The sequence below is a fragment of the Columba livia genome, chromosome Z (assembly GCF_036013475.1).
Source record: "Columba livia isolate bColLiv1 breed racing homer chromosome Z, bColLiv1.pat.W.v2, whole genome shotgun sequence".
Lineage (NCBI taxonomy): Eukaryota > Metazoa > Chordata > Aves > Columbiformes > Columbidae > Columba > Columba livia.
Genome location: NC_088642.1, coordinates 50829743 through 50843598, shown reverse-complemented (window position 1 = coordinate 50843598; position 13856 = coordinate 50829743). Strand labels below are relative to the sequence as shown.

Here is a 13856-nt window from a genome sequence, read left to right as displayed (position 1 = left end):
TTTAGCAATAAAAAATCCTCACCCACACTAAATGATGTAGCACATAAATTGATCTTTATGTGCAGATACTTATGTAAAATCATACTAATTTTTTAAAACAGCAACCTAATTTTTGGCAAGCTTAAAACTCAGAAAAGAACTCAGAAACTGTATTTTTAAATTCTGACCTCATTGAATTCAGGCGTAAAATTCTCAGAATTTGTATGTATAAAAATATACAGACATAAGTATTGCTTTACAAGCAAGAAGCTTCCATATTTTTATTATCTCTCATTATAGTATCTTTAGCAGTACTCTTTTAAAGGTCATTGACCATTCAGTGTGCTGTTAGCAGGCACTGATCATAGCAGGTACCATTATTCAAACGCCAGACATGGACATGACTTCAGGTTCTTATCTTCACTCCAACTTGCATGGACTTAATTTTTTTTTTTTTCTCAGTGAGGAGCCTTTGTAGCTTTATTCTTCAAAATCCCACTATATAATTTGTCTGCTGAGGTTTTTAAAACCCATAGAAAGGAAACATATTCATAATTTTAAAGATGGAGGGAATGATCTTTTCCTCTCTCTGCCCTCTTTCAGTTGAAGTAACTAACGGAAATTGAAACAGTGAGCTGTATTGCAAAATATCATCTTCATGAGTGAAAACAAGCCTCCTTTCCTCATTTCCTCCCAAGAGAATATCACCAGAAATTTTCACAGGGGAAGATTGTCGCAAAAGACAATACTATACCTTGAAAGGAAAACAAAAAACGTACTGACATAGCTATACACTTGCCCCCATACTGGTGACAGGAATTGAAGTTCTCCTGAGAGTCCTCAATCACAAATGCTCCCTATTAAGAGTCACTTGAGTAGTCTTCATTCCTGCTAAATAGGCAGAACTGGTAGGCTTCCCCACTATAACAGAGATAGATTTTGGCTTAAGTGATAGTCTGTCCAAGGGTGTATTGCTTTCCAAATGTGAAACCAGAATGAAACTTCCCTCAGTCTGCCAAAGCGGTGTTAGACCCCATTTTCTCAAGAAAAATCTGTGTTGCTCAGATCTATTAAAAAATACTTTGAACTTGACTGTGTAACAAAATGCAATTTTTTGGCACAGTCAAGGAAAAAAAAAGATTGTTCTTTTTTAATCATATCCTATTTGTCACAACATATCCAAGTACTTTTTAAAGTAACAGACACTAGCATCAGGCAATCTGGAAACCTGTTCTAAGTATCTTGTGTTTCATCAAAATGTTCCAAAATATTGGAACACAGGTAGCATAAATTTATGCAAAAAAATATTAGTGCTATTTAATGTATTTCAAAACAATGCTTGATTTTTGTCTTTCTACCACTTCTAATAAAATGAAGTATTTTTTTCCTAGTTTCCTTATACATACAAAACTAAACTGACTTCACTTCAGCACTGAAAGCTTCAACAGTTTTAAGAAAAAAATGGTTCCCGTGGAGTTGTTACAGTCCCTATTACCTCCAATAATTGCAGAGTCACTTCGGATTGCATTAGCTAAGGGCTCTCCCTCATCTATTGGTCCAGAGTGATCTGCAGCAGAAAAAATAAAGTGACAGAAAAATAAAAGAGTTTTCATAAAATTCTCACATGGTTACAGCTCATGTACAGCATGTTACAGTGGCAGTAGTGTGGGTCTGTATGAATGCAAAGAAGAACAGTGATGTAAACGATAATTGGCAGAGAAAAAGAGGAAAATGTGAACATTCAGAGAAAAAGACAATAATTTTTAAAACTACTCCTGAGATGTTAAACCATATAGAAATAAAAGAAAACAAAGCAGAACAGAACAAAAAAAAACCCAAACAACAAAACAAAACAAAACAAAACAAAAACAAACAAAAAACCCACAAACAAATTTAACAAGCCCACCAAAACAAAATAGTTGTGATTCAGGTCATGAGTACTCTATTTAGGTTTTGCTTCAGAGATCAGAAGAAGTGATAACCATATGCTACCTGCAAATGAATGCGTTGTTTCACTTGATGTTGAGTCAGCTCCACTTAAAGTACCACAGTTGGATTCAGTGAAGCGTCCCTTTACAATGACGGGGGCTGAGCTGCTGTGGTGCAGTGCAGCCTTCAAAGGAGCAATGTGGTTGAACTGCACTGAAGAGAGACATCCAATAAACCCCTGAGAGTTTGCCTTCATAGTCTCCTCATCTACATCACTGTTTTCTGTTAATCAAAAGGAACAGAGCACAATTAATCATAGTGCAAATGTACAAAATAAAGTGACAGAAGAATAAATGAATAATTAACCTGTGTTCCTCTGAGTATATTTGAGTTACAGCAACATATGTAGATTCACTGAATCCCTTTCTCGTCTGGCTTTAATGAAAAGACAGTCAGATACATTCAATCCTTTATTTTTTTTAACAGACGACAGTTGCTAGTCTACTGAGGGAAATGCTTTTTACTCACTATAACAAGTTCCAAAGCAAAAAAATTCAAATGTAACTGAAATACTTAAATTCAAATATAGTATTTTTTCATTCTGAAAAAAAGTTAAGGCTGAAGCATGCACTCATGAAAAATACATCTTTAATTAGATTTCTTCTCATAAATATATATATTGTTTGTTTATATTCTTTCCACAGATTCATATATCTAGTCTATCATACCACCATCAAGTCTGTCAAAACAAAAACTTTCTGAAGACCTCACTAATGAACTAGTCTGGAGATGGAAAACAGTTTATTTACTCTGACAGTTCTAATTTAAACAAAAACGTAGGAACTACTAATTATTCAAACAGGACTCTTAGAGGAAGCGAGTTTTCAATTTTGTGCAAATAAAGTGGGAATTTCATTTCATTCATTTCCATCTCCAACTTATTCTAGAATGAACTTGTGATCTTTAGAATGGCTACCACAACAATTTTGAATACTTATGTACAATGCACTCTTAAATACAATTAGTTTAACAGTGAAAATAAGGTTAATGTGTTTTGGTAGAATGTTTCAAAATAGAACAGCACCATTTTTCTCAACTACTCTCTGCCTATTGCAGTGATGATGTATTATTAGGCAGATGGATGACAGCCAAAAGTCTGTGCACCTGCACTGATGAGCTGCATAAAATGTTAGATGTTTAACTGCCTCTGTTCTCTCTGTAGCATACAATGCTTCTGATGGTTGTCTCATTGCACTGAAGGACCTGCTAGATCTGAAAGTATTAAGAAAAAGACTAACCTGAGGTGGCAAGGAAGAAAAATGTCTGAAATCCCTTGTGATAAAAATATGTATTTCTAAGTAAGTTCAAAAACTTCGAGTGAAGTATTTCCTATTATTTTCTAGTTTTCTATACAAACCATTTGGTAAACATTGCATGCGTATGATAGAAAAGGAAATCATATATATTAAAACCCTTAGAGTTCACTTGACTCGTTAGAAAATACTACTGGGATAAAGTATTTTTTTTTATTAGATCAAGCAATCTTGCTAGTAAAACTGATAAGGTTTAGGGAAGAGAAACCCTTCTATGCTTTAACGCTTAAGTCAAATTTAAATGACTGAACGTATCACACACAGATATACAAAGAAGTTGTTTATCAGCAACTGTATTTTATAGTAAACTACAGTTATGTATCCTTAAGCATTTTTCTAGCAATTCATTTGCTAAGTGTACATATATTTTTTTTCAGCAAAGACAAAACTACTTCACTTAAAATGCCTTCTTTGAAAATAACTCTAAAAACAAAACACAAACTCAGTAACTCTCTTGACTGAATTCTGCCTCAACTGCTTTTTCTCTGTAAGGCAACACTGGAAGTCAGAAGACATACAGCTCGTAGCAGCAAATATTAAGATAAGAACTATCCAGTCAAAAGACTAGATTTCACATTTCTGCTTTTATGGTGTTGAAGATTTCTGATTTTTTTGTATTCCTGTACAATCTTAACTTGTCTTAAAAATACACAAGTCCGTGATATGTTGGGTGAGCAATGGGCTCACAGGTCAGGCAGAAAGGGTTAGAGTAAACAGGGTTGCATCAGGCTGTGGCCAGTTACCAGTGTGTTTTCCAAGGCTCAATTTTAGGGCTAGTGCTCTTTAATGTTTTTATAAATGATCTGGATGCAAAAGTCAAATGCATATTAAGTAAGTTTGCTGATGATAGTAAATGAGGAGGAACTGTAGACTACCTCAAGAGAGGTCTGGATAGACTAGAGAGCTGGGCAATCACCATCTGTATGAAGTTTAACAAGAACAATTGCCAGATTTTCCACCTGAGATAAGTAATCCCAGTTATACATACAAATTGGGGGGTGAGAGCCTGGAGAGTAGCCCCGTGGGAAGAAAGCTAGTAATTTGTGCTGATGGCAAGTTGCATATGAGTCAACCAAAATCTCCAACTGTGTCCTGAGGTGCATCAAGCACAGCATTGCCAGCTGGTCGAGGGAGGTGTTTGTCCCACTCTGCACTGCACTGGTGCAGCCTCACCTCATGTACTGTGTGCAGTTCTGTACTCCTGAACATAAGAAGGACATCAGACCATTACAGTGTTTCCAGAGGAGGGCAACCAAGATGGTGAAAGGTCTCAAGGGCAAGGCTTATGAGAAGTGGCTGAGGTCATTTGGTTTGTTCAGCTTAGAGACCAGAAGGCTGAGAGGTAACCTCATCACAGTCTACAACTTCCTCAAAGTGGACAGTGAAGGAGGAGGTGGGAGCTGCATAAAAGATCATATTTTACACTAATAAATTTCTATTAAAGGCTTTTCTTAACCAGCTTTAAAAGATTAAAATCATAGTATCATAATTCAGTCATAAAATAGTTTGAGTTGGAAGGGACCTTCAAAGTTCATCTAGTCCAACACCCCTGCAAAGAGCAGGGACATCTTCAACTAGATCAGGTTGCTCAGAGCCCCGTCAGCTCAGAGCCTGGCTTTGAATGTCTTCAGGGATGGGGCATCTATCACTGCTCTGGGCAACCTGTTCCAGCGTTTCACCACCCTCATTATAAAAAATGTCTTCCTTATGTCTACCCTGAATCTACCTTCCTTTAGTTTAAAACCATTACCCCTTGTCTTATCATAACAGGACCTGCTAAAAGGTCTGCCCCCATCTTCCTTATACACCCCTTTGAAGTATTGAAAGGCCAGAATAAGGTGTCCCTGGAGCCTTCTCCTGCCCAGGCTGAACACTGTCACTCTTTCCTCATGGGAGAGGCGTTCCGTTTGCTCATCTCGGTGGGCCCTACTATGGGCCTTCTCTAAAAGGTCCGTGTTTTTCCTGTACTGAGGACTCCAGAGCTGGACACAGTACTCCAAGTGGGGTCTCACCAGAGTGGAGTAGAGGGGCAGAATCATCTCCCTCAACCTGCTGGGCACGATTCTTCTGATGCAGCCCACGATGCGATTGGCCTTCTAGGCTGCAAGCACACATCGCTGGATCATGTCCAATTTTTCATTCACCAGTATCCCCAAGCGCTTCTCCACAGGGCTGCAATCAATCCCTTCATCCCTCAGTCTGTATTGATACCAGGGTTTGCCCGATCCATGGGCAAGAACTTGCACCTGGCCTTGTTGAACCTCATGAGTTTCACATGGGCCTACTTCTTGAGCTTGTCCAGGTCCCTCTGGATGGCATCTCATCCCTCAGGTGTGTCAACTGTACCACTCAGATTGGTGTCATCCACAAACTTGCAAAAGGGCAAAGCAAGACAAGGCAAGGCAAAAAAGGCAAGGCAAGACAGGGCAAGGCAAAAGGGTAAGGCAATGCAGAAGGGCAAGGCAACGCAAAAGGGCAAGGCAAAGCAAGGCTAAAGGCTAAGGCTAAGCAAGGCCAGGAAAAGGGGGAAGGCAAGGGAAAAAAAAAGGAAAAAAAGCAAAGCAAGGAAAGGCAAAGCAACAGGGCAAGACAAGAGAGGTCAAGCAAATAGGGGAAGGCAAGGCAAGGCAAGGCAAAACAGAATAACAAGGCAAGGCAAAAGGGCAAGGCAAGGCAACACAAGGCAAGGTAAGGGAAAAGGCACTCAATCCCACTGTCTGTGCCACCGATGAAGATATTAAACAATACTGGTCCCAGTACAGACCTCTGAGGGACACCACTTGTCACCAGTGTCCATCCAGACATTGTGCCATTGACTACTACTCTCAGGGTGTGACCATCTAGTCAGTTCCTTATCCACTGAACAGACCACTCATCCAATCCATATCTCTCGAGTTTAGAGAGAAGGATGTTATGGGAGACCACACCAAAGCCTTTACAGAAGTCCAGATAGATAGTCCATCATAGAAGGCCATTAGATTGGCCAGGAAATTAAAATTTTACTGTGTTATTACTATATTAATTCTTACATTCATATAGTAGAAAAAGCTGCATAAAGAGAAATGGACCTTGTTTAAACAACTGTTCTTTAGTATGTGCTTCACTGCAGTGCTTTTTTTGAGAGTACTCAGACATTATTGTTTTAAAGGGCTGATTTTCAAATTAACAATTTGAATTATCATTATATTTTTACATATCAGTGGAACACAGTGAGAGTTTTGCAATTCCATGATTCTTTTATTAATACAACTATAATTACTTAAGAAAACTATGCAATTTTTAATAATCCTCAGAAATATTCCCATAAAGATAAAACTAAATTGTTTACTCTTATAATTTCAGAGACAAATAACCCAATAGAAGAAGACAATTTAGCTAGAAATAGAAAAAAGTAATTTGAATACACAGAAATATAGTTTCAAATGTGGGTGCAACATATTTTACTCTTTTAACTTAGGCCTTCTTAAGAGTCTAGTGAAAATTTTATTTTATTTATTACTGAAATAACCAATTTCTACGTTGTTGAAGATGGCCATATTTGGTGTGATATCTTTGTTCAAATGAATTAGCTTAAAATCACACATTCTCTTAAGTTGGTGAAAGCCTATCTTTACTTCAGTTGCCATGGAAAGATTAACAACTCTAACTGAAGAAAAAATCACCCACAGCTCCCCACTCCCATGCTGGGGAAAGCTCTGAAGCTTTAGCCTCAAGAAATATGGCTTTCCTTAGCAGAAGTAATTACTTCCTCAGTGGGTTGCTGTAAAAAGAGAGGTTTCTACAGCCTTCTCACAGTATGGTGTGTTTTGAGAGAAAGTTAACTTAGAAGGAAAACAAAAACCTAAGGAGCCCTTTGGCTTGTATCCTGTGAACTCTGTCGCTGAGTGTGCAGCTTCTCTTCCGTCACAATTTAACCTTCACATATTTTCTGAGTCCCAACACAGCCTAGCTCTCTATTTCATCACAGTGTTGCATAACATAAATTCAGAATTCTTTAAATTGGAAGGCTTAGGTCCTGGGAAGTGAGGAAGAACACAGATTTTTTTTTGTTTGTTTGTTTTTTTTTTAATTTTTTTACTAGCTCAGCAACTCTCAGGTTTGCTTCCAACAAAAAGAACTAAGTTATGTACAACTCCAGAAGAGTTCAAAGAATTACTTAGCCAGCTGAAGATAGTTCTTAGAAAATCCATAGCTTTCTGGCCTGCCTTAAAACTTGTGGGTCTTTCCCCAAGAATGTTTCAAAGTACATATTTCATATTCTGTTACCCCTTCTTCTGTTTAGATTGCTTCAGTGCAGCAGCAAACAGTCATTATTGTTTTCCACTGCCTTCACAAAGTCTCCCTCCATCTCTAAACGTGACTTCACAAGAATCGGAACCCAAAGCAGTCAGATTTACAAAATAAACAGCAACTGTTCAATAGTGTCTCCCCTTTGAAAGCAAGAGATATATAACATATGTTTCCTTCAAGACAGATCCTGTAAATTGAGCCAAATTGGGCAGTGTGCCCCCACAGGTCACTGCAACTCTGTGCTTCACACTATTGTGAAGATGCAAAGCCATCACATAACTGAAGAAACTTCTACCTCTTCACTTCTGTAACAGTGTGGTTTCTTTGGAAGAGACGACATTGGTCCTGATCAAAAGAGACTATTTCCCTAAAAATGTACATTTCATTACATTGCATCAAATAGATTTTTAAGTAAATTGATGCAAGCTTTGATACGGAATTTCATAACAGAGAAAACTAAACCTTTAGTTCTGTACTGCTCATTGGAGTATTGCACTTACATGAATGTGACTGCAATAGGCTACTACACTTCAAAACATTATAAATTCCCAATTCAACTTTATTATCGATTTGCAGGGTTTTGAAATATTTCAAACAATTTTCTTCTAGTAGTTTATATTTCAACTAATATTGCTTTAGAATTAGGCTTAAACAATCATTCTCCTTTTCATTCTCTGTGCAATTCTACACACCAGCTTTCTTCCGGACTGTGAGTTCTATAAAGGAAATCTATATTTCAAAGATAATGCACATCTCTGTTTAGAGGTCCTTAGTTATTTTTCCAGTAAGAAAACAGGTCAGCTACACTGTGAGTTTTCCAAACAATCACAAGTTAGGATTTCTTTTTAAACACTGTAAATATGATCTTTAATGTTAATTATTTGATACATTTTAAGCTACATAACATTTGGTTACCATAATTATAAAAACAATTTTCACTTTATGCATGTTATTATATATTCAAAATTATTTTTCAACCTGTTCTAGGTAACACCCTCAGAATTGAAAGCTACAGACATCTAATTGATGGATAAGGAATTAACTGGATGGTCTCATCCAAATAGTTGCATGCAACAGCTCAATGTCTAAATTGAGATCAGGAACAAGTGGTGTCCCTCAGGGGTCCAGAATGGGATTAGTACTGTTCAGTATCTTTAGTAATGGCATAGGCAGGAGAATGGAGTGCATCCTCAACAAGTCTGTGGGTGACACTAAACTAAGTGGTGCAGTTGATTCACTAAAGGGAAGGGATGCCATCCAGAGGGACCTTGGCAGGCTTGAGGAGTGTGTCAATAAGAAGCTCATCAAGTTCAGCAATGCCAAGTGCAAGGTACTGTACATGGGTTGGTGCGATCCCCAATATCAATACACTGAGGAATGAATGGATTGATATCTGGATCCTGGGCTAAACAAAAAGAAGCATGGTGAGGAAGCTGAGGGAGGTGATTCTTCCCCTCTATTTGACTCCTGTGAGACCCCACCTGGCCTACTGCATCCAACCCTGTTGTTCCCAGCACAAGACAGATATCAACCTGTTAAAGAAGGTCTAGAGGAGGGCCATAAACATAGTCAGAGGGCTGGAACATCTTTCCTATAAAGAAAGGCTTAGAAAGTTGGGGTTGTTCATCCTGGAGAAGAGAAGGCTCCAGGAAGACCTTATTTCAGCCTTGCAATATGTAAAGATAGCTTATAAGAAAGATGAAGAGATATTTTTTACAAGCCTCTGTATGACTGGACAAGGGGTAAGAATTTTAAATTGAAAGAGGTTAGACGTAGATTCAACATAAGGATTTTTTTTTTTTTTTTTTTTGGTGAGTCACTGGAGCAGGTTTCTTTAAAAAGCTGTGGATGCCTCATCGTTGGAAGTGTTCAAAGTCAGATCATAGGAGGCTTTCAGCAATATGATCTAGTGAAAGATGTCGATGTCCCTGCCCATGGCACAGGCGTTGGAACTAGGTGATATTTTAAGGTCCCTTCCAACTGAAACCATTCTGTGCTTCTATGTTCTTACACATCAGCCTATTAAATTAATTGCATTTGAAATATCACATTCAAAAATCTCTCAATTCATACCCTTGCATATCTAATTTTCTAAACAATGATAGGTCAGAAATTGTATTAATTATACTTCTCTTTTGTGACATTGAAATAAAGATTTCATGAAGTCCTTTTTTCTAGCCAAGATTATATATAGGAGAGGGTATATTTGGAACTGGGTTTTGTACATATTCATATGTGCAAGCATGCACACATATGTGTGATAGAAAGAGTTAAACTCTAATTTTTACTCAGAAAAAAGCAGAAAATTAATTTCATACACATTTTGTTTTGGATTTACATTGCTTGAATGTAGACAGAGGTCAGACTTAAACTGGTAGAGACTTACTGCCTCCCACCCAGTGGCATAATGGAATATTTCAGATAATGTTTTGCTTGACAGTGGAAGATTCTTTATGAATACATAACATAAAATTGTTTTTTGATGTAGCAGTGTTTTTTGCCCTCGTAGCCAGGATAGTTTTTCTGGGTCTGTTACAATGACAGAAACATTGATTTACCAAACCTGTTATTTCCAAAGGTACTATACAAAGAGTGGTAGATATATGGATTCTGGACTGGCACCTCAGGTACATAGTACCAAAATTTCTCTAAACTAAACCACATACAACTGAACATAAAGAAAACACTTCTTTGAATTTCTGGTTTAGGGTAGCCACCATATAAATATGAAAATAGTTCCTATAACCTTGGAAGAGTGAGATTACAAAAATATTTTCTATCCTAAATTGAGATGAAAACTAAATTTCTTCTGCCACGTATCACAGTTTTTAAAATTTATTTCTAAAAAAAGCCTTTGTTAATGCTTTAGCATACTTGAAGAGACTTTTAAAGAATGAGAAACAACCACTCCCTTGCATGCCATTTACTGGCATTTACAAACACCAAAGAGTTAGAGGGGGAAGCAGTTAATTTCCCAAATCTTGTTTTAGAAAATGGTTTATAATTTCCATTAAAATTTGCTTGTATTAAAAATAATTAAAGAATTAAAAATAATTGTTTTCAGTAATGGTGATTATCTTTGTTCCATATGAAATTATAAATATTTAAGTTTTATAAAAGATATCACTTGTACTTGGACAATCTTATTTATTCTACACTTAGCTCAAGACCACTGTTGGAAGAGTGAAAGTGATCAGTATAACTACAAAATGGTGAAAACTCATTATAGCCTTAGTCACAAACTATATCACAAACTACACCAGCTCTGTTCTCATATTGTTGTAACAGAAAGTGCTACTAGAGGAAGAACATGAAATGGACCTTGATTTCATATGGGAATGTAACAACACCAACTTGAAATTACTGTAAAAGAAAGAGAAACATCCTTTAACTTTTCACAAGCACTGCATCTTCCTCTATCATTGAGTTTTCTCAATAAGACAAACACAAAAATAATCAGATCTTGTGAATTTTACTTAAGGCTATATTTTTTTAACAAAATTAATGATATAGTATTCTAGGTAGGTAAATTCCATTGAGATCATTGGTACAGAGAAACAGACAGATTTTGATGAATCATCACTAGACAAAATATTTTGTGATAGCTTAACCTGTTTTCAAAAAAGTAACTACAACGAAGTTTTCTTGATGTCACTTTGTCCCTAACTGCTTACATCAAAATCTAGTTACAGAAAGTTTTTCGAATATGGTACACAATTAATAGTGTTATATGATATTTCTGTATTATTTCATAGTGATTTTCATTCTGAGAGTAAAAAAAAAAAAAAAAAAGGCTGTTTCATAATGCTTGATTGCAAAATGAGAGTAAGAAGTGTGAAATTATTTTTAATGGAACCTGGTTGATCATTTTTCAGGAAGTACTTAACATAATTGCATTTGTATTTTAAAAATACTGAAGTTTCTACCTTGATTTTGAATCAGTGTCCAATTAAATCCAAGACAACAAATGTCTTTCAATGAGATTAGGGTTATTATTTTTTATGTGCCATGATAACATTTTGATTTATGATTTAGAAAACCCTGTTGTGTTCCACTTACCTAAAATCTTGCCAAGTGTGAGAGACTTGATTGCGTTGAATTCTGTGCCTGAAGACAGAACAAACTTCATTCGTTCGTTCTGGTTAACCTGCAGAATGGTGCAATGAAGAACAAAGTAGAGTAATGGGAGAGATGTTAGTCAAAGCTTGTAAAAAAAAAGAAGATAATACCAAGGTTAAAAATAAAAGGAGCTGAGGAAGGCATTTGTTAATTACATCATAGAAACTAATTGAGAAATAGATGATCAGCTTCCTCAGATCACTGATGATAGCTGTGACACTGAAGTATCCCACTTAATGAGCCTTTCTATAACTTATTGGTTTGGTTTACTCATTCTTTTCCATCTATAAGACCAATAAAAATTCTAAACTTTCAAAAACATGAAAAAGTCTCTATTAATTAAAAAAGGCGCTCAACGTTTAGTTCACAAAGATCAAATATTATGTAAATGTCCTGCCTCCCAGGGTACCTCTAGAACTACTTGTCTTCAAGCCTTGTGCCTATACCTAATTAAGCACACTCAGCTTTAGCCTCAAAATATTAACTTATCACAGACAGATTTTTTTTAATTTTAATCTAAAAAATTAAGAGTTATTTATATGTTTGTATCTACTATTAGCAGAAGTAGTATTGCTGGTTTATCATCAATTTTTCAAAAAAAAAATAACAATATTTTCCTTAATAGTCATATTCTTTTGATGTAAAAAGGAACAAAGAAAATTAGACAAATAGACTTAATTTATTATCCAGATGGTAATATATTTGTACTGTAGCTTCATATGCAATTTGAAATTAAAAACAAAAGGCAGGACCAACTCAGATGACATCAGTCATATACATTTCAAAAATTGTGACACCAAAGTGATTGCTTAATATAGAGTTTCACTGTGTATTATAAGTCTGATAGCAGTTACTTTATTTACTTGAAATATTAAAACACAGTTTTATTTTTTATTTGGGGTAATCACCTTGTAACAATTTTCTTCATTTTGCTTTGGATCTTCTATTTTTATGATAATCGCCTTTTTTTTTGTTGTTGTTGTTGTTTTTTTTTTGTTGTTGTTTTTTTGTTTTTGTCTTAATTACCTCTACAAAGAGTATTTCCTCCTCTCTGTTAATCTTCACATGTTGCAGTTGTCCATCAGCCATGTTTTTGATATTGATGCTGAAGATGTCAGGATCTTGATGGCTATCTAGCTTATACCTGATTTGTAAAGTTCCTGCAGGGAGAAATAGAGCGAAAGGTATAGTACACTACATACACAATGGGCAGTGTAAATCATATACGACACCTCCTGCTTCACAGGTGCATTTGAAGAACAAAACATATATATGATTTATTTAAGTAATTGACTACAAGAAATTGACGTGAGAAATGAAAGAAGGCAACAGGATAAGTAGTATCAATGTTAGAAGTAGGATGCAGTGGCAGATATAGCCATAAACTGTCACAAATCTGAATAATTAGTTAAAATTTGTGATTAAATTTTAGTAAGTACCTTTATAATTAATCTGAGAAAGATTTGATCTGGTAGCTCATAACGATGTGACTTCTCAAATAAAACCAGTACCTTACAAGTACTGTTCTTGATTACTGTTTACACTGTCCACTCCCAGCATACTGTCTATACACATATCACCACGCAGAGACCCATTCACAGCAGAACATAAAGCTAGCCTGCTTTCCTTGTAAGAGATTCTCTCCCAGCTATAGATGGACTACAGCTTTCTACTCATCCTTTGGAAAGGAACACTCAGACCAGACCCAGGACAGCCATGAGTAAAATGTGTTTCACCTTACATGATGGGAAGTATGCTAGAGTTATTCTAGACCCAAATCTGTATCTGCGAAAGCACAGAAACTTCTCTGAGCTTAGAAACACTGTGACTGCAAAGAGTCTTTGGTTTTTTTTAAAATGAACAAACGAACAAACAAAAAAAAAACCCAACAATTATCTATTCAGAGAAGAAAGAATGAAAAAGAAAGATCCAACTAACGTTTAATGTTCAGCTTAAATGGAAAAATCAATTACAGTATAAGTATTTTCATAGGTATATAAGTAGCTTATGAAATTAGTTGAAAGAAATGACATCTGATTAATTTGGAAAATGTATAATGTACTTTCAAGTGTAGTTTATTTCATTATTTATCATGAGGATGGCAATTAATATGCTGCTTAAGTAGTAGACAGATCAGATGCATTTTGAGTTTCCTTTCAATGTTTT

General features: G+C 35.9%; 1 protein-coding gene across 6 annotated transcripts in view; it reads right to left on the bottom strand.

Annotated features, from left to right (window-relative positions):
• LOC102084168 (contactin-associated protein-like 4) overlaps positions 1 to 13856 on the bottom strand; it is a 257060-nt gene that overhangs the window by 15540 nt on the left and 227664 nt on the right. For 5 of the 6 annotated variants that reach the window (XM_065045788.1, XM_065045785.1, XM_065045786.1 and 2 more), the window contains 4 exons: positions 12717 to 12850; positions 11631 to 11718; positions 1972 to 2190; positions 1475 to 1546 (listed from right to left, as the gene is read on the bottom strand). In XM_065045788.1, the coding sequence (XP_064901860.1) occupies positions 1475 to 1546; positions 1972 to 2190; positions 11631 to 11718; positions 12717 to 12850 (513 nt within the window). Of the gene's footprint in view, positions 1 to 1474; positions 1547 to 1971; positions 2191 to 11630; positions 11719 to 12598; positions 12851 to 13856 lie in introns of those variants that run through there. The other variant, XM_065045789.1, reaches the window with a different exon arrangement.